Source organism: Python bivittatus, unplaced genomic scaffold (genome assembly GCF_059951505.1).
Source record: "Python bivittatus isolate LINGU-HERP-01145 unplaced genomic scaffold, Pbiv_v1 ctg000480_np1212, whole genome shotgun sequence".
In the NCBI taxonomy this organism is placed as follows: Eukaryota; Metazoa; Chordata; class Lepidosauria; order Squamata; family Pythonidae; genus Python; species Python bivittatus.
In genome coordinates, this window is record NW_028277075.1 from 66,547,036 (window position 1) to 66,568,412 (window position 21,377).

General features: G+C 38.8%; 1 protein-coding gene across 1 annotated transcript in view; it reads right to left on the bottom strand.

Moving 5' to 3' along the window:
• Positions 1-7,198: 7,198 nt before the first annotated feature.
• Positions 7,199-21,377, bottom strand: part of LOC103059322 (SITS-binding protein-like) — a 37,362-nt gene continuing 23,183 nt past the window's right edge. Inside the window, exons 8-10 of the mRNA XM_007427299.3 lie at positions 21,005-21,126; positions 18,455-18,634; positions 7,199-9,222 (exon numbers count right to left, since the gene is read on the bottom strand). Coding sequence (XP_007427361.1) covers positions 9,049-9,222; positions 18,455-18,634; positions 21,005-21,126 — 476 coding nt within the window. The 3' untranslated portion in view covers positions 7,199-9,048. The remainder of the gene's footprint in view (positions 9,223-18,454; positions 18,635-21,004; positions 21,127-21,377) is intronic.

The following is a 21,377-nucleotide window of genomic DNA, read 5'->3' on the forward strand; positions in this document are numbered from 1 at the left end:
GCATCTTGAAGCATTTTATATTTTAACTCTTGGTTTTTTCAGATCCCTCTTTATTTTTTAAAAGAATGAGTGCAGTAGCCTTTCACATTTTGGGGTGTCAAGCTTCCTTTGGGATTTGTCCAGCTTCCTTTAGATTCTTGTCTCTTGTTCCAGCCTCATTTGGTTTTTATATTCCATCTCCCACCTTATATTTTTCTTTTCCTTCTAGCCTGGATTTTCTTGGCATATTCTCTCACATGGAAGGACTAGATCCCTCATAGACATATAATAGGAAGACAGATTTTGGTTAAAGATTAGAAGAAACTTTCTGACTGTAAGAACAGTTTATGAACAGAGCCAATTACTGGGGCTAGAGATTCCACCTTTTTGGAGTCTGTTCTTTTCTCGTAGTTGATTGAAGACCCTTCCCCCTTTGCATCTGACCATTGCACCTAAACTGCAACATCTGTTTTCTGCCATGTCTACATAACACTGCCTTCCTCTCATCCTCAGCCCTCGAATGAGACAGTCTTCAGTTGTCCTTAGCTGTACCAGAATTAAAATAGTATTTCCTGCTTAACCCAACAGCATCAGAGAAGAGCTGTAAAATATGTAAGACCAATTTGCCTCGGCCAGTAAAAGGTGATCTAAGATGCACTTATTGACCATTTCAAGCTAATACAGGTCCCCAGGCAGCCTTGTCTGCCATTTTTTTTCTGTTATCTCACAAAAGAACAGAACCCAGCAGTGCTGGGCTGATGTTTCTTTAGATTTGAACAGGAGCAATACAGCTATATTTTTAGCAAGGGGTTCCTCTAGCAGTTCTGTAATAGCTGCATGCAAATGGTTCCCTGCCACAAACACAGATCTGCAATGCAATACTTGGATGTCATCATCTTATATCCTCTATGGAATGATGGAAACAATCAGCAGCTGATAAATTTAAATAGTGTGTATCGGAATTGTGTGTTAGAGATAGACTTCTCAGCTGGCAGCACTGTAAGTGATTTAACTTTGTGAATCTCACTGTTTAGTGTAAAATAGTGTAACGATGGAACAACAAGACCATTGTAGCTGGCAATGTGAGTGAGCAACCCACCCCTCCCTTTCCCCACATTATGGACTTTTTGTGGCAAGACAAACACAAACAGCCCAGCCAGGCATTGTGTTGTCAGCCCGTTGAGAAACAAGGAGGATGGGAATGGTGACAACAAGGTAGCCTGGCACCTCAACTCCAGAAAAGCAGAGGAAAATTCCAGGGGATCCCACAGCTGCCAAAGAAATCCAGAAAAATCTGTCTTTGCAGCATCTCCTCTGGAGCAGTGGTTGAGACAAAAGATTAATCAACTCATCTTTCCAAGCCCCATAAGAATGTGGGGACTTATGGGGGAATGCCTATATGAGTGCTTCACTTACATGTGGAAGGAGCCTAATATATAATATGGTTTGATTGGTTATGATTTAGTGTAATGCAAGAGCAAAATTGTTACAGTTCACAAACCATTGTTTAAAGCTTAGTACTGAGAGTGAACCCGATAACTAGGTTGGTACAAACCAAAGAAGCCATGCATTTTAAACAAACCATAAATTAATGTAATCTGTGAATTCAGAGTTTTCTTTGGCTTGCTAGGCATATTCTGAAATCACCTGCAGGATCCTGAATCAATTGTAATATCCAGGTTTTGAGAAAGGTTACTCACTCCAACACAGGGCCTTGAGAATCCATTGAACCTAGCTGCCCTGTGATAGAACAGCCAGGGCAGGAACACCAAGCAGGAGTCACAGGAATCTTGGCAAACTTGGCACTGCTGTTGGTTCCTGGAGGTTCCCAAACCCCATTGCTGAATTTTGATAACAAGATGCAAAAAATCAGTTTTGATCCTTTTTTAACCAACAAGGATGGGAGATGGGTGAGGTAAGCTATAGCAGCTTAAGGCATCTATAATACATCTAACCAAACTCCCTTCCTTCCTTCCTTCCTTCCTTCCTTCCTTCCTTCCTTCCTTCCTTCCTTCCTTCCTTCCTTCCTTCCGAAATGTTCCTTTATTCTTTGGGGAGATTTTTCATGTCATATTTCTACTGATGGAAATAATATGTGTATATAACATGTCACTGTAACAGTAAGAATGAACAGTTTAAGATGAGCAGTTGCAGCACTCTCAGGGCCACAGATAAATATAAGCAATGATAGCTTCAAAGAAGATTTCAGATAATTAAAATAGCAATGGAGGCCATATCTTTGTCTGCAATAAACAAAAGAGCCTGATAATGTACAGGAAATTCTAGACAGGAAACATCATCAGCTACATTTGGAAGTTTGTACACAGCTTCATAAAATGTGGTTGAATATTTGCAGAAAACTGGATACAATGATTTATGAACCCATGGAAGAATGTCTGAACACTACTCTTATAAAAAATGAGGGCATTTGAGATTGGAATTTTTAAAATACACACATAGAGCTTACATAAATCTGGCAGTAAAGAGTGTATTTTTCTCAGCTCAGTTCAGAATACAGAATCAGCTGTCTGTTTCTGACAGGTCTTTCCTGGGACTTCACTGGCTCATATATATTGACAATATTCTTCTGCAAGTGCTTTATATCACCCCTTGGAATTAGCGCCGAGAGACACTTGGGAATGGAGATGACTGAGAAATCCCTGAAACCCAAGTCATGAAGTAGGTGACTGCAAGGAGCTGGGTTAGCCACAGGCACGTGAGTTTACCCCTCATACTACTTTGGCTGTCAAGCTTCTTCTTTACTTTCATGTTATACACTTGGTTCAGCACTGTGGATATGAGAGAAGGGTAGATTACAAACCAGGCTCAAATCAGGATTCGATATCCTGAATGAATTAGGGTATGAACAAAACATTTCCCAAGTTTGTACATAACAGAAAACTAGGGCTAGCAGACATGGGCTATAAAGATCAGGGCAACCAGTGGTGGCTTTGGGATAGCCAAAAGATCTTACACCTGTGGGACCACCCCTTTTGCATAATTGCAATAAATAAAAAAGGAAAGCTAAGATCAATAATTTGCTGGCTTCCTCCCCTTAACCAGCAGCCAGCTGCACCAATGTATTTGTATGAGGATATCTGATACAGCCTATTTTTAGAAGGGAAAGCCCCAGTCACTCTTTTTCCAGAACAACCAGATGGCGTCATATAATTATCAGTCTGGGGCAACAAAGCAGAGGCAACAAGAGTTGCAAGTTGCCATAGATAAATATCACTGGTACTCACAAGAGGAAAAAAACCAGCGCCTGACACAGGAATGCAGAGATGCAGGTGCAGAGCCTTTGCTGAACTTGTCCACCATAAGTATAGCCCTGAAGGGGAGAATGATATGACACAGATGCATCGGCCTGATGGAAGTTCACCTGATGGTGGATCTGTTAGGACCACATTAACCCCAGACCTTGCAACATGCCCAAAGCATCTTATCACAACCAAAGAAAGACTGTTTGCTAAAGTTAGTCCACTTAGAGAGAGAGAGGGGGGAAAAAAGTTCATGAGGAAGATAAAGAAAAGTCATCCATAACCAAATGGCAGGAGGTTTACCTCAAGGAGCTTCTTCAAAATTCTCAATAATAGGGAGAGAGTTGAACACCATTGGTTTGTATATTTGATGTGAATGATTCTGTTTACTGTTTCTGCTATAAATAAAACAGAGTCATCAGTGGAGGCATTTAGTGGACCGTCTTAAAACCTATGAATCATTGGATGGTCATAGACATTGCATGAAGCAGTGGTAAGAGTGAAAAGGCAGAGTCTCTTGATTGTGGTGGGCAAAAATAAAAATAATTCAATGCAAAAACAATTGTTGATACATTAGAGCAATTTCAACTGCAACAAGGAACTGAGTATTGGAGAAAAACACTTAAGCATTTGCAACCCATCATTCAAGGTCTTAGCTGAGCAAATTTAGCCCTATAGGGGACTGCAAGCCTTGAAACTTGGATATGTCTCAAGTGGTAACTTTCTGGGATAAGTTGAGCTGATGACTAAATATGACCAATTTACAGCATAATACATCAGACATCAGACATAAATACATTCATGATAGCTATCTAAGAAAAAAAAATCTGAGTGAATGTATTGAATTGATCTCAAGATATACAGTATACTGAAGCATAGTTAAAACATTTTAATATTTGACAGCATCCCAGTCTGATGTCACCAATAACAGATGTCATTTATTTTTAGAATATTCAGGGTAGAAGAAAGTGAAGCTTTGCAGAATACATAAAGGTCAAAGTCTCTAGTGATGCTGAATTAACAGAAGCTCTTTTTAAAAAACCAGAAATTCTGAATTGATCTTCAGTGAACTGTAAAGGTCAAGGATATGATAGTGGTTCCAATAGGAAAGGAGAGCATGCTGATGCGCACAAACGGCTTTTAGATATAAACCCCAAAGCTGTGGATATCAAACCTGTCGCTCTGTAGTGAGATGGGTGGTGACAAATTTGAAATATGTAAATCAATAAATAAATCTTGCAGAATAGATGTAACTTGTTTTGGAAATGTAGTTTTTCATCTCTTTGCATCTTCAATTAAAAGAGGGGATGCACTGGTTTTATCTGTGGAATACATAATGGAAATGGCACTGGAAACTCAATGGAAAAGTCATATGTTTTGAAGCTTCTGATTTGTTACTGAACAATTACTCAATGTTGAATATCCCCAACTTTGACAGTGTAACTTGTGCCAAAGCTAAACTTGTGCCATATTTGATATTAATCCATTAACAAAAATGAGTGGTGGAAGTCTTATGGTCTTTCATAGTCTTGCTTAGTATATGATATGACATCCTGTCACAAATAAAGTAGGCAATCATGCAAAGTACAGATAAGCAATTAGACGTTGCAGTGGAACTACTGAAATGTATGAATGAGTATAGAAATCAAGGGTTTTTTAAAAGCAGCAAAGACTGCTGAGGGCATTGCTGAGACATTTGAAGACCCTGTTCAGGCAAATGTTACAAAGCAAAGTATGAGAAAAAGATGCAAGCTTTGTTTGGATGAATCAGCAGATGATCCAAAAGACAAATGAGTCCTTTAATGTTACAGTGGATGAAACAATTGTGCAATTAAAGGAGTTTAGGGACAAATATGGAATCATATTTCATATTAATTCATTAACAAAAATGAGTAGTGAAAGTATTGAAAAGTGATGCAAAATTGTATCTTCTTATCATAAGGAAGAATTGATCCTGCCAGACTGATGACTGTAATTGTGTTTCTTTAAAGTATACACAGCTTCAGCATATCTTCAAATTACAGTATATATATGTCCAATTGTGTGTAGTAGTTTGCATTCTTCTGTACCAGTAACAATTGTGTCTGATGGAGGTCATTTTCAAAACTGAAAAATAAAAGTGATCTGTGCTGAACACCTACTTGAATAAGTAATGATCTCAATTGAAAATACAGTTGGAAAAGAATTAGATTAGATTGATCTTATTGAGGATTTTTCATTTGAAAAGGATCAAAACGTTTCAGCCATAATGTTTATAGCCATAATGTTCTCTTATGATATCAGAGATATATGGATCCAGCAAGAAGTCTTCATCATGAAGAAATATACTGAAGAACAGAAATTAATATTTATGGTAGAAGTTTGCTTTCATTTCTGAATTCATGAGTTGAGAATTCTTATAATAAAAGAACAGGTAAATTGCTGATGAAGCACCCCATGACACTTTTGCCTAGGGCTCCATGATTGATATAAAAAACTTTAACTATCCACCTTGCTGCTGGTCATCCTTTTCTTCTCTTTCCTTCTACCTTTCCCAGCATTAGAGCCTTTTCCAGAGAGCTAGGTCTTTACATAATGCGTCCAAAGTTGATAATTTGACCCAGGTCATTTGTGCCTCGAGTGAGAACTCTGGGTTGATTTGTTCAATGATTCATTTGTTTGTTTTCTTAGCTGTCCATGGTATTCTTGGGAGTCTTCTCTAACACCAAAGTTCAAAAGTGTCAGTACTCTTCCTGTTCTGCTTTTTCAAAGTCCAACTTTCACTTCTGCACAGGCTTATATGATTCTGATCTTTGTAGATATACTGTAGACACATCACAGCATTTGAATATCTTGAGGCTCACAGGAAATGGCTTGAACTATTCTGATCTTTGTAGGTATAGACACATCAAACCATTTGAATATCTTTTCCAAGGCCTTCATGGCTGCTGTACCAAGTGCTTGTCTATAGTGTATTTCTTGAAAGCTTGTTCTTTTACTGTTGATGGTTGATACTAAAAGATAGAAGCTCTCCACCACTTCAATACTTTCATTGTCAATTCTAAGGCTGATTGTTCTACCTGTTGTCATTAGTTTGGTCTTTATATTTAATTTTAGTCCCATTTTTTTTCATTGTGCTCCTTGACTTTTATTACTAGGGCTTGCAGACCCTTTGCATTTTTGGCTAAAAGGGTAGTGTTATTAGCATCACACAGGTTATTGATGTTTCTTCCTCCAATTTTAAAACCATGCTTTTGGGATTAAAGGACTCCACTGAAATTTACAGAACCATGGAATTTTGGAATGAAGAAAGCGGGGGGCGGGGGGGATTCATGCCAAATAGAAAGTATCCTAGGAATTGCATTCATTTTAAAAGTGTTTTTATCCGTTCAAGAGTTACAATTATGGTAGCCCTGATTAAGCCAGTACTGAAAGTGAACATTCTCAGTCTCTGCTTTGCATGCGCTCAGGAACAAGAGAAAAGAAACACAGCCAATGGCAGTTCACAATCTCCAAAGCAAGCCTACCTGCATTATGATACAATAAAGGACAAACTCCAGACTTTTTATATGTCATATCTACATCTCTAGATATATAGATACCCCCCCACATACATATACACATATAGATACATGCATAATGTTGATGATTTTTATTGTTAACTATTTCTCTGCCTTTTTCTTCTTAAATAGGCACAAATGAAACGCTGTGACTCCAACAGCCTACAGCTCAATTTGCAACAAAAATGAAAAAGGTTTCACATAAATCAACTCAATAAATGTATGGAACTTGTTTGAATAACTGCATGTTTCAGTTGCATACACCATACATACCTGTATGAGCAGACCAACTTATACACAATGCATTTGATAAAGGAACAAAATAACTTCATACATTTAAAGATGGGAAGAAAAAAACCTGCTGTTCTTACTTCAATTTCTCTCCTATTTTGTTTTTTTTAATGGGGGAAAACAAGGAAAGGTTACCCGCCCCCTGCCCTTTTTGTTGTTGTTGTTGCTTCAAACGTTACAGAAATGTTACATTCTAGATTGAACTGAACCAAAATGTAAGTAAGGCCACTGGTTTTCAGAGGTGAAATGAGGTTTCTACATAAATCTGATGGGATGAAAACTGCTGAGCATAACACAAATATCTTAAAACAATATTTAGTTTTACACATTCTTTCCAATTCTTCCTACCTATAATTGTATTATAACTCACTGAGAATAAAAGCTGTAAATGTTTATTTAAAGATCATATCTGTAAGGGAACAAGAGGTTAGTAGTCATATTCGAGAAGCTTTTTACAGAAATTCTTCTTCTGTTGAGTAGGACTTCAGTACAACCCTAACTACACTTTCTATGGTCTAAACTGCTGGGGTTTTCTTCTCAGGAAACCTAGTCTGGATTTCACTTTAAGGGAAATAAGTATTTGAAATGGCAGTGAAAATTCTATACATCTTCAGTTTACTGTACAAGATATAAGGACTAAACTAATAGAAGAAATTATCCAGGAAGGGAAATTAAATGAGTGCTGTGCTTTAAAAGTTCTTCTCCACTAGATGTCACTACAACCCAGTGCTCAGGACTGACCAGCACCATGGGAAAAAATAAGGTTTGATAAAGGATAATTTGAAAAAAGGCGTAATGTCATAGTTGGAATCACAAAACCTCTTAAACCAAACTTTCTGCAGTTAAATGGAGGTAGAACTGTTACTTCTGACTGAATGAAATGGCATATGCACACTGAACTGGCTTATTGATTTATTTTTTTAAATGTATAGATTACATTCCATGTCAAGCAGATTTATGTGGTGCATACTATAAACTTCAGTAATAAAATAAAGCGATCTAAAAATAAGGACTCTACATTTAAATACAAAGACAAAAAGCAACTACTTACATTAAAAATATGTCTGAAAAGATATTGACAAAATATTCATATAATGAAAGAAAGAAAAAACTCTCTCTGACACCCTCATCCAATCTAGTTGGCTTTTCTAAAAAAAACAGAACAAAGCAATTTTCACCTAACTATTGAACTCCCAGAACAGAACAATCCTATAGACTTCTGTTGACAAAAAAATTAATTATAAAAACAGTATTATTCAGGATCTTTGCAACCGGATATGTTGCCACAGGATTGGGGAATAAGGCTGGCTGCAGAACCTGGGGGTTGGGGGTTGGTGTGAGGGCAGTATAGCATTAGCAGACTTATAGGTAGGAACTGACTTGTAAAGTATGTTGGCCCAGATGGCTTTGAATTAGTCACGGAGGCAAATAGAATGTCAGTGCTGTAGAGAGCAGAGGGAATGGCCTTGAAGGAAAGAAGGAAATGCTTCTACCAAGACAAAGGTCAGATAAAAGGGGCCTGAGTCCAGGGCAAGAATGCAACACGAGGAAACGTCTCAGACCAGCCCATTTCACATGAAGATGGAGGCAGCTCAGACCAGCTTCATTTCACATGAAGATGGAGGCAGGGGGGAAGTACATTCAGACTTGCAAGATTCTGCTACTATAGCTTTACAATAAAAGTAGTATTGACCTACATGGCTTTGGTTTCTTACTCTGATCTCCCTTGAAGGGCTGACAATGCTGAGGACAAAATGAGAACATTTCCCACAGTAGGTCCTTGCAGTGATGTATTTAGTACCTAAGTTTGTCAGCCAACTGGAGAAGAATATATCATTTTTGGAAAATTGCATCTCTGGCTGAAAGCTCTTTGTGCAAAAAAAAAAAAAAAAAGAACTTCTAGTTAGTCACAGAGGTCCTGTCAGCAGTCCTTCTCTGCAGTATGGATAAATGTCCTGAAGTCTGGGAAATTCTGGAGTCTAGGAAAACTTAATGAAAACAGGCACATCCACAAGAGGGACTGAATAATTCCTGAGGAAGGTTCCTCCATCAAACACCCGGGCAGTATTGGTATCCATCCATTTCTGACCTTCTCTAGGTAAGTAGATATCCCTCTGGAATTGCCCTTGTTCTGTTACTGGAGCAACAAGAACCTGCATTTAACAAAGATAATATCATTAATAGTATCTGAGAGACAGAATGTGTATAAATATAGTTGATCTTAAGATGGAAGATATGAAGGTCATTTGAACCCTGTCCATTATTATCTGATCATATCTGCTCTAGGCATATCACAAAGCTGCCCAGACAAACTTTAAGAACAGTAAGAGACATTTTTATCCTGCACCCTCTGATATCCTTCTAAGATGCACTAATGATGATGAAATAAGGAATTGGTATTATCATTATAGATGTGTTGTGTCTTAAATAAGGGACATTTCTCAACTATCTTTTCAATTCAGCATCAAGTACTTAAGAACATTGTGTCATATTACAGCAAGTCACCTCATGGCCCTCAGAATTTTGAAGCTCCCCTTAGCCTAACCTGCCCTAATCAGGGTGTCCTCTAAATGTGGACTTCAACTTTCAGAATTCCCTAGCTAGCATAGTCATTACTGGGCATTTTGGAGTAGAAATGCACACATCTGAAGGGTACACAGATTGGTTGAAGAAAACTATCTTGGTCCCTTGATGCCTCTCTAGTCTCTTTCCCCATATGATGTCACAGGCTCATCTAATTACTGGGAACTAGAAAGTAAACTATGGCCGTTTAATAACTGAATACATAAACTAAATACTACTATCCCTTTCTGGGGAAAGTCTACTACCATCTCATGCTAGAAATCCAGTTGGGTGGGTGGGTAGGAATACGACAGTATTCTTGAAATTCCTGAAAGGAAGTCACATAGAAGGTCAACACCTGTTCCCATAATTCCAAAGTGCAGAATAATGTATTTAAATTATGGGAAAACCAATTCCAACTGAATATTAGAAGAAGCTTCTTAACAATGGGAGCATTTTGATAATGAAGTCAATTACCCAGAGATTAACTTCCCTTCACTGGATTTATTCAAACAGAGGTCAAATAGCCATCTGAAACAGATGCTTTATTTCTTACATGAAGTAGGGGGTTGGACTCAGGGGTTGAATGGCCTTTACCAACTTCCTGAGATTCAACTGTCCAAGGCCTGAGAGGTAATAATGAGGATGAGATGATAAGTATCAGGAAACAATGTGCAGGATGATCTGGATTAGGATACAACAGTCTTGACTACTTAGCCTACCTATGAAGCTTTGTACAGTGGTACCTCGGGATACGAACGCCTCTACTAACGAACTTTTCGGGTTACGACCAGCTCCGGCCGCAAAAATTTACCTCGATGTGCGAACTCCGCCTCAGGGTACGGTCATTTTTCTGCTCTGACACGTGGTCCGTGGCTATTTTTCCGCCCCTGACACGTGGTCCGTGGCCATTTTTCCACCCCTGACACGTGGTCCGCGACCGTTTTCCTGCCACGCCGTGCGGCGCCCGACCATTTTCCCGCCCCGCCGTGTGGCGCCCGGCCGTTTTCCCGCCCCTGACGCGTGGTCCGCGGACGCCAGAACAGATTAACAGTAATTACATTGAACCTTATGGGAAGATTTGCTTCGGGGTGTGACCAAATTCGGAGGGCGGAACAGATTAACTGGATTTACATTGAACCCTATGGGGAAATTTGCGTCGGGTTACGACCAACTCGGGATACGCCCAGAGTCACGGAACGGATTAAGTTCGTATCCCGAGGTACCACTGTACTTAATTTAACAGTGAAATAATTCCCAATTATTCTCAAGGGCCACTTGTCCTAACTATGTATATATAAAAGAAAGAGTAAGCATGGCAAAACTATAATTCTAAGATTTTAGAATTATAATTCTAGGACTTTAGAATTATTTCAAGTGGTGGCTATGGCTGTAAAAAAGAAAAAGGGAAAGAAAGGAATATAACCACACCATCCTAGGAATTCTAACACATTTGTAACGGGCATTTTAATGTGATTTACAGTCAAGCAATCCTGGAGTCATCCGACATCACAATCTCTCTCTTTTCCACTTTCAGTGATGTTACAGCCTGCAAAGGGTGGGAGATGGTTTTGGCTTTTTGTTTTCCCTCAGAAAAGGCAAGGGAGCCGCCACATTATATTGAGGCTCCTCAGACATTTTCCACAACTCTACTCAAGAGACTGTCATGAAAAACTATGACAGTTTTCTACTTCAGATGACTGGGCTTGCATCTGAGTCTGTACTTATTTTAAATGGAATTGCCAGACGTTGCAAGCCTACCATATTTTCAAGAATGAAATTGCACACAAGGGGATAGAATTACTGGATTATTGGACAATATTCCTTTGGAAGCTCAGAATAAAATCTCATTGGATATAATTTTATTCTTCTTTCTGTTAAGTTTATAGAAAACTTGCTTTCTTGATTTTAATTACCAGAACATGTTTGTTCCTCTTGTTTCCTTCATCCATCATAAAAATATCTTGAGGACCTCAACGGACGCTTAACAAATGTGCCAGGAATTTTGAAACATTCTTTACCCTCTTTTTTACATATTCTTAGAAACTAAATTGTACAATATATAATCTTACAATCAAATTGTAACAATTCTTTCCAAATTACGAAATTATGAGTGGCAGACTGGGCTTGCATCTGAGTCTGTACTTATTGTAAATGGAATTGCCAGACGTCGCAAGCATACCATATTTTCAAGAATGAAATTGCATTCCAGATCCTTCTGGAGAAAGGTCTGAAGCTGTTAGAACAATCTTTGCTTTTATATTAACAAAAGGCTATTATGGCAAGTCATATTATGCATTGGAGACTGTCCAATTCAATTGCAGATGAAATATTTCTCTATGATTTTGGGAGGGGAACTGTGAGATTAGTATCATCTAAGTTCAAATTTTCCTTGCCTGCTTTTTTGCCTCAAAGTAGGATTTTAAACAATTCTAAGGGCCAAACTATGTGGGATAGCAGGTGACATCAGCAGAATCAGATCTGCGGCTAAATTCAGTGGTAAGTTGATAAAATGACATATAGATAAGCAGGAATGGAGAGTTAAAGTCTACTACTACTATCCATTTTTTCACTCTGGATGTTTAAAGCCATTTTTCTCCTACTGGAGTTGCAGAACTAAAGCAAACCTGGCTGAGAGAGAAACACTGAAAATACAGTTACTGCTCAGAAGGTTAACTCACCTGATGGCCCATGCCTGGGTTACATTACCCCTGATCCTCATTTTAAGGAATGAGCTGCTTCCAGTATGCATCTTTCTACTATCAAGTCTAGTTACATCCTTGCAACTATTTTTTTTTAGATTTTTTTCCCTGCCTTTCTTATTTTTACAAATAACTCAAGGTGGCGAACGTACCTAATATTCAATTTTCCCCACAACAACAACCCTGTGAGGTGAGTGGGGCTGAGAGAAAGTGACTGGCCCAAAGCCACCCAGCCGGCTTTCATGCCTAAGGCAGGACTAGAACTCACTACCTCCTGCTTTCCAGCCTGGTGCCATAACCACTAGACCAAACTGGCTCTCAGCTTTCAAAGTTGAAGTAAAAGCCACCTTTACTTATTGTGAAACAAAGGCATCAACTGAAAGCAGTATGATGACACAAAGTTCTTGAGATTAAATATCTTCATATTTTTCTGCTGATTACTTGCCTTCCAATTTTAATGGAAATTTAATGGCTTTTTGCAAGTGATCATTCCCTTTCCTTTGCTAAAAACGTAGCTTGTTCTACGCACAGGAATCTCTGAACTGAGATAGATGGGCCCTAAGCTATATTGTGCTAAATGAGAAGTGTGTCATTGCTTCTGAAAAGATCAATCAATATTAGGCTGCTAGGGTAAAAATTCTCCCTATGAATATTAGGACAAGTCCATGGATGTCTGCTTCCCTGAACGGAACATGTATTTTTATTAAAGACTTGGGTGAGGAAGTAGAGGGAGGGACTGTAAAATTTGCAGGCAACTCATAACTGGGCAAAATAGCTAACATGACCTTAGTAAGTTAGAGAAGTGGGTTGAAAATAACAGCAGAAAAAAAGGAAACATGCTAAGTTGGGGTAATAGTTGATACCAAACTGGGTAAAAGTCAGTAGTTTGTGGTGGGTGCAAAACCCCTCACAAAGTTTAGGGTTTGTCCACTAAATCAAGGGAGGTAATTCTTGATCAGATCGCACCTTGGATATTGTATCCAGCTCTCGGTACCACACTTTAAGAAGTATTCAGAGAAAGGCAAGGAAGATGAACCAGGATTAGAAACCAAGTCTGATGAAGAAAGACTGAAACCGATGGGAGCGTTTAGCCTTGAGAAGAGAAATCTGAGAGGGGATAGGATAAGTTACTTCCAGCATCGAAAAAGATCTCATGCAGAACAAGGCTAGATTTCCTCTCTACGACTTTAAAGGTCAGCTCATGGAATAATGGACGTATGTTACAGAAAGGCAGACTCTGGCTAAAAGTTAGGTGAATTCCCCTAACAGTAATTAAAATCTGACAGAGGATATGGGTTCCACTGGATGTGTTGAGACAGTGGCTAAACAACTATCTGTAGTAGACACTTTAATTTGGAGGCCTGCATGGAGGTTGGGCTCAATGTGCCCTTCCAGTTTAGTGATTCCATGAGACAATGAGAATCTTGAGACCTAACCTGGACTGATTCTGACATGGCAGCAATGTAGTCAGTCTTAGTATAGCCAGAAAGGGCCATCTATTCCTGCTTTGATGATTTGATCATAAACAAAGTTATTAATGTGTTACCTCAATATAAATGTTTACATTAGCTTCCTTTCACATGAGTATTATATTCATTTCATGCACAGGTTTTCCATGTAGACCCAAATAAATAAGATAAAATGTGTTCTGATATCCCTGACACTTGACTTGGAGGGCCTCTGTACTTTGCTACAGCCTTAGTCTTATGTTTCTAGTCTTTGAATAAAGTGTTGCCGTTCTGCCCTGTGAGTCCTGTTTCTTTATACCGGGCTCCTCAAACTTTTTAAACAGGGGGCCAGTTCACGGTTCCTCAGAATGTTGGGGGGCCGGACTATAGTTTGAGGAGAGGAGGAGAGCCGCCAGACCTGGCATACCTGTCATGTAGAATAGTCCGGCTCTGAGATCTCCCTCCTCGTGCATCACCTGCAGCTCCCGACAGAGCCCCGACACTTCCACTTCTGACAGACAGCAGTGGCGGCCAATCAGGCGGGTGGGCCGGATAAATGACCTTGGCGGGCCATATCCAGCCCGCAGGCCATACTTTGAGAACCCCTGCTTTATACAATCACTCTCTCCTAGACTCTAAGCAGAATACCAGACTGATAATATCTCCAGTTGCTCCCCCAACCAGCAATAGTGACTAGGCTCATGCACTGTATGAAGCAATCATTTATTTAACTATGGTCATTGAATAAACTTCTACCAATAGGTTGCTTAAGTGCCATTTGAAGAAGCCCTGGACATTTTCTGCCATTATTTTATGGTCAATAACAAAATCATTACTTTTTTTTCCATTGGCAGTTGACATTCTTTATATGTAGTCTTTTTATATAGTAGTATTTTTTTAGCTCTTTTAATATGGATATTCATATTTTTACTGTTTGTAATGTTTGATTTTAATTGTGAACCACCCAGAGTCACCCTCTGGGGGAGATGGGTGGCATATAAATTTAATAAATCAATAAATCAATACAATACAATACAATACAATACAATACAATACAATACAATACAATACAATACAATACAATACTCAATTTAAGGTTATAATATGAACAAAGCCAAGAAGAAGTTGATAACATCAATACAAATAAATAATGGTTATTAGAGTGATACATTAAATCAATGTTTCTCAACCTTAATAACCTTAAGATATGAGGACTTCAACTCTCAGAATTCTGGAAGTTGAAGTCCACATATCTTAAAGTTGCCAAGGTTGAGAAACACTGCATTAAACCATTTGGAAAAGAAAATGATTTTAAAAAAAAAGGTAGTATACTACATCTGGGAGATATTGGGAATGTTATTCCAATTTTTCACTTTATATATAAAAATATTTAAGGCTTATAATAGTAATTTAGTTGTTTCTACTATGCGAAGCTGTATTTTGAGTATATAATATGATAATTTCTCTTTTATATAAAGTAGTGGTTTCAAGGGAAAGAATTCAGAGAGAGAAAAAAAGCCTCTTCTGCTTACTTTTAATGAATAACAACCAGATGATTTAAAGAATTAGAGCAGAAATAGTTATTTAAAAGTTTCTCATGAGGCACTGATTTCTTAAATCAACAACGTAAATTTTAAAAAGTTGTACTGTACACCACGGCACTTCAGGTGCTTAACAAATCCAAAATGATAAAGAGGCTACAAGATCTGGGCTGCAAAAATCCAATAGTTATGGTAATCCTATGATGAAAGATTTTCTTAACAGACAACACTGGAGATTCTGCCATATAGCAGTATTTCAGCAAAATATATTAAAGATCAATGTCTTGTTGCCTTGATACAGCTGCAATTATTTAATATTTTTTAGATTAATCATAATCAGAAAATAAAAAATGCTTCAACATTTAATGATATTGGCTATATTTGAACTGTAAAGAGGTAATTAAAAATTAATTATTCTCTCATCTCTTCCCAGATGCCTGTTAATGCTAATTAATTATATCATTAATACAGCACACAATTATCTTAATCATTTAGGCAAACAAAATTTGAAATAGCTGGGATTATTATGGTCCAAAATATCTCATAGAAATATATACTGTAGACAAGAGAGCTGTGCAATGCCTTGGCTTTGATTCAGAAAGGTGCTTTGGAGTGTAAAGAGGTATGAACATAGCGCCGGCTTGTAATTCCTTGACGCAGTTCTGGCTTTCCCCGTGTCATGAGGAAATTGCAGAGGGCAATGCAATCCTAGGGAATGACATGGCTGCTTTAAAGACTAGCAGACAAAATGCTATGCTCACACTCCAAGACACTTTTTGGAATCAAATCCGAAGCACTAGTAAATCACCTTCAACACTGTTTAGCTCAAAATGGGGGACCCACTTCATTCACTTCTCTTGTGCTGATCCCTATCCGACTAAATGGTTGTATCCTGATTTACAGTGTACAAGGCAAGTTAAGAAAAGGGATGGGTGGATCCTATCACCTTAGTTTCACTTCCTACCAAATGTCACCAGCCAGTGGAAAAACATCCACCAATCACTCTCTTAATTGGGATGGGAATGGGACTGGAAGAAACAAGTTCTAACAGACTGGCAGATTTCATCATCTGTCAAAAGTCGCTCCAGGCTTTGCACAAACTCCTGAGAGCTGATTTTTGGGATTAGGAGAAGAGGCAGGAGGAAGTTGACTATTTACCAGCTGGGTCTCCAATCCCATGGAGCTTATCCATGGGATCAGATATGGAGTATTCAGACTAGAAACTGGAAAGGTGCGTTGGATCCTGTGCTTGTATCTGTCTACAGCTAAAGATGTGGCTTCTTTAAGGAGCCTCCATCTTGAGCAGGGAGCATGACCATGTCAGTTCCCATCCAAATATTGCATACCAAAGCTCCATTTTCACATCTGGTGCTTTAGGTAGTTGCTTTCCTGAGGCATTTTAAATTTTTCTGTGAACAAATGTTGCTGGGTTGTTTTGGGACTGTGGAAAGTGTCACATCACTACAATCATTCCAGTGAATCCTCTGTCCAAAGTATGGCAATGATGGGAATTCAGCAATAAACAATAAATATAAAGTAGTGGGTAGAAAGGGATTGTACTGGGAAGGAAAGTTTTCACTGGTTTGTGTGCTTCTCCAGACAAAAGTTTGATCAGAGGGGCATATTATATGGCCAATAAAACTAACTCAGAATATAGATTTTGCAACAAATAAATCCATATTTAATTTATATAATTTGGAGAGCAGGGAATGAGAATGATTAATTCCAACAACCTTCAGCCCAATTTCTAGAAGATCAGTCTTAACACAGAAGTTAGTTCCTTCCTTGTTCTGGTTTAAGGAAGTGACATTGGAACTTATCCGTGATGACTGATGGAAACAGTTTAAATTTACACTGTCCTTTCCTTCAAGAAAAAATGGATGAGTTGATCACTCTAAGGTGCTGTATCTATCTTTACCCGAAAGCTGCATCTGGTGCAGAGTGCGGTGGCCAGATTGCAAAGTGGGGCTCTTCGCTGTCTCTGTGAAAGCACTGGCTGCTGATTAGTTCCTAAACCATATGAGGACCTGAACAACTTAGAGACTGGAATAGCCCATCTTTGCTGTTATAGACCTGGTCTATAACTACGATCACTACGATCATCATAAGTCTAGCTGCATGTGCCAACTCTGGCAGAGGGGCATTTTGCAGTTTCTCACGAGCAGCTTTCTCTGTGGTGGTGCATATAGACCCTGGAATGCGTTTGCCATTGCATCTTGTAAGTCCCTTTTGAAAACCTACCTCTTTAGCCAAGCCTTCCCTGCATGCACGTTGGATAATGTTTCCTTTCCCCACCAACTCTCGAGCGAAAATGTTTTATACAGTTTTTATAGGTGTATCTAATTTATTGTAAACTCCTTGGAAAAGTATATGTATGGGAGGCAGTATGGAAATATATTAGATCTCTGTCTTGTTGATATTTCATTAACCAAAAAAATTCTAAACCTCTATCATGTCCTTCTCAAGTCAAGTTGTTTTAAAACAACAACAAACAAAGCCCTTTTTCCAATCTCTTTCTCACTTTCTCTCCCTGCCTTCCTTTTCTATTATCTGCTTTAAAATGAAGCCAACACAGTAGTCTGTGACCAATGTTCTAAACAGGGCACACTTCTGACTGTGACAGCTTTTCAAAAGGCCTTTAAAAAATAATCCTAATTGTCCTTCCTTCTTTCCTCCCTTTCTTCTTTAACAAATAGCCCCAAGCGTGTAATGCACACTGGTTCACTTCCACTGACTGATTGACATTCTAGTAGTTTAATTCCCAAGGCTGATGAAAGAGAACTATCATTGCAGAAGTCTTTGCATTTTTCTTCAACCAAGTGCCCTCCAAATGTGTCAGTGTTATTTGATGGTTGTCATTAATGCTAGCTGGAAATTCTGATGGGAGTGACTATCAGGTTGGGGAAGACTGACTTAATAAATACTTTTTGCTGACTTGTTGTACTATAGTTTTTTTACAGTATTTTCAGAAGTTTTACTGCAATCACTCAGTGTTTTCTTCTTAATTGGACAGAGATTTCCAGAAGCCTTAGGAGCTGACATTTTCAGTATTCTAATACATGTGCAAAAGACATTGTCAGTCAGCCCTGCGGAGCTGACCTAAAACATGCTAGAGAAGAATTCAGCTCTTACCTCCTCTCCTATGAGAAACTGATCATCAATGGTAAAGGCAGCTGGCTCCGTGGGGCTGAGCCACCAGGTGGGTCGAAAAATTGGATCCCCTCTAGAGACCCACTCCTGGCTGTATTTCTCAATGAGTGGCACAACAAAATGCTGGTGTCTCTGAATATAGTGCCTAGTGAGGTTCAACACCTGAAAGAAAGGAAGGGCAGCAGGTTTTCTTTAAAAAATTAAATAGTAACAAAAAAAAGTTGTTTTAGCTTGATTTGTATTCTGAGAATGAGAAAAGAGAATACATAAAATCTTGATAATGAGTAGTAGACACAACAGACATTATTTGCAAACAGATTACCTAGTAGATACAGAATTGGCCAGAAAATATGAACTTCTTGGTATTCCAACATCAGTTTATTCAGCTTCTCATCATCATTAATCACTGATGGAAATTTCCTCCCTGAACTGAACATGGTTAGGCTTTATCATCATTAGCGGTGGCAGCAGCAATTGCACATGCCTTCTGGAATACAATCTAATGAGACACTACAAAAGAAGAAAAGGATAGAAAGGCAACTGGTCAAAGCCTAGAGTTCTGAAAAGGAGTTAAAGCCAACAGAAAAGGAGAAGGAGAAGGAGAAGGAGAAGGAGAAGGAGAAGGAGAAGGAGAAGGAGAAGGAGAGGGCTTCCAAAAGCTTTTTAAAAGGAGCAAGGAGAGAAATAATTGCAGTGGGGGAGAATTCCAAGTGTGGGAGGTAGCAAGGCAAAGCAGATTAAGACAAGAAAGTGCTAAAGGACTAAGTGGACTGAAGCCCATATGCTGAGGCTGTACTCCTGATAGGAATCCAACAGCACCCCCTGCATCCCCAACAATGCTGTAGGGCTTCTGGAAAGCTGGGCCAATTTGATGGCAAAGATGGCTTTACAGCATTTCCGGTAGAGGAGTGGGGCAGGAGATTTCCCATCGGTGGCCATTCTTACCTTGCTTGGCTCCTGTCTCTCTGCCACCATATCTCACTGCCCTCCCTTCTTCTTCATAATTGCATTGCTACACAATGGCCAGTTGAGGTCTTTTAAGCTTGTTTTTTCTTGCCTTGAAAAGAGCCACAGTGAGGAAAAAAACAAGAACAGGGCAAGGTGCCAGTTAGCTGCCTTTTTAGTGCCCCTTCCTGGCCAGTTGGAGGGAGTCCTGGCCAAGGCAAGGAGAGGGAAGTGAGGGCATTTGCCAAGTGCTACACAAAATTGCTGCTAATGGTTTGGATTGCAAAGTTGGCAGTCATGTGGAAAGGCGTGAGGAGAAGGCTAGGAATAGCAGAACTGAAGAGAAGAAGAAATAATACAAAGGGAACTGGGGGGTGGGTGGGTGGGTGGGTAGAGGGACAAAGAGGAAGAAGGCAAAGCAGGAAGAAGAGAAGAAGTAAGAGGAATAAGTTTGAATTGGCTAAGAAAAAGAAGAAGAAGCCCATGAATGGTGCTGTGGAGATCACAAACAAGGTTTTACTTGAATTTAGTACTAATGCAAGAGGCTTAAAATGAAAGATTGGAAGCACAGTAAAAATATTCTTATGATTGATGAGGGAGGAAAGGTTAAGAACATAGATCAGAGTCTTAATAAATGAGAAAATGAAAAAGCAAAGGTTTGCAATGTTAAGAAAGAAAGGATCACAAGAATATGTACTAGAATTTGAGGGCAATGAAAAGCATAGAGGCATGAACACTCAGCCTCACAAGAGAATAGAATGAACTTGCTGATGTTGTAAAAAGGAAGATAGAAGTAAAGAGGAAAATTAAATAGATTGCTTGGGAGGACATTCAAGGAATTCTGTTGTATCCATCATAAGCTTGGAGATTATTAATCCTCCCAAAGGAAATATTGGAGAGTTGAAAACAGTAAGTGACAGACAGTGTGTGTGACAGAGACTAATCAATGAGAAGCTTCAATAATTTTGTAAAAAATTTTTGGGAGATTGATTGATTGATTACATGCCATCAAGTCATTGTCAACTCTTAGGGACCACATAGATAGATTTTCTCCGTGATGATCTCTCCCTACCCTGGTTCTTCAGCTCTTCCAATGACGCGCTTATCATTACTATAATTGAGTCCATTCACCTTGCTTCTGCTTTTCCTCTCCTCCCCCTTCCTTCCACCTTTCCTAACATTAAAGTCTTCTTCAGAGACCTAGGGCTTTGCATAATGTGCCCGGGATAATTTGAGCTTAGTTATTTGTGCCTCGAGTGAGAACTCAGGGTTGATTTGTTGGATGAACATTAGTTTGTTTTCTTGGCTGTCCATGGTATTCTCAGAAGTCTTCTCCAACACCAAAGTTCAAAAACGTCAAGATACATTTGTTCTAATTGTTTTGAAATAATTTGTAATCCACATAGAGAATAGAAATATTGAATGGCAAAATGCTATCTATCTGTATTATGTCTCAAGCTGTTAACAAGTGAAAAGGACAACATCTTTTTCAGAGAAACCTGAATGGTAGCAAACGATCAGTCTGGAAAAAGATTTCTTTGATTTTGATACCATTAGAAAACCAAAGTAAACCACTGGTATACCTACCCAGTCATCACAGCAGACCCACGGTGGTGTCCTGAAAGACATGACTGGAAGGAAGGTGACAATTTGGAGCCATCTAATATACAGCTCTTCATTGGTTAGAAATTCACCTGAAAGTGTTCCACCTTTATAAAACATACAGAAAACTAAATTAGTGGGTTATATGAAATGTAAGGTAAATATTTAATATTCAGCTTTAATTTTGGATTCAGTAAATGAGGAACTTCCACACTGAGTCAATAATACAGTTCAAGTCACTGTAACATCACTTCTCCATCCTCTTGATAGCCAGGGCACTATTAAAACATGGCACAACCAGCATCATCTCCCAGGTCTGCCCAGTGTGGAGTTTCTCTACTTTTATAGTGCCAGTCCG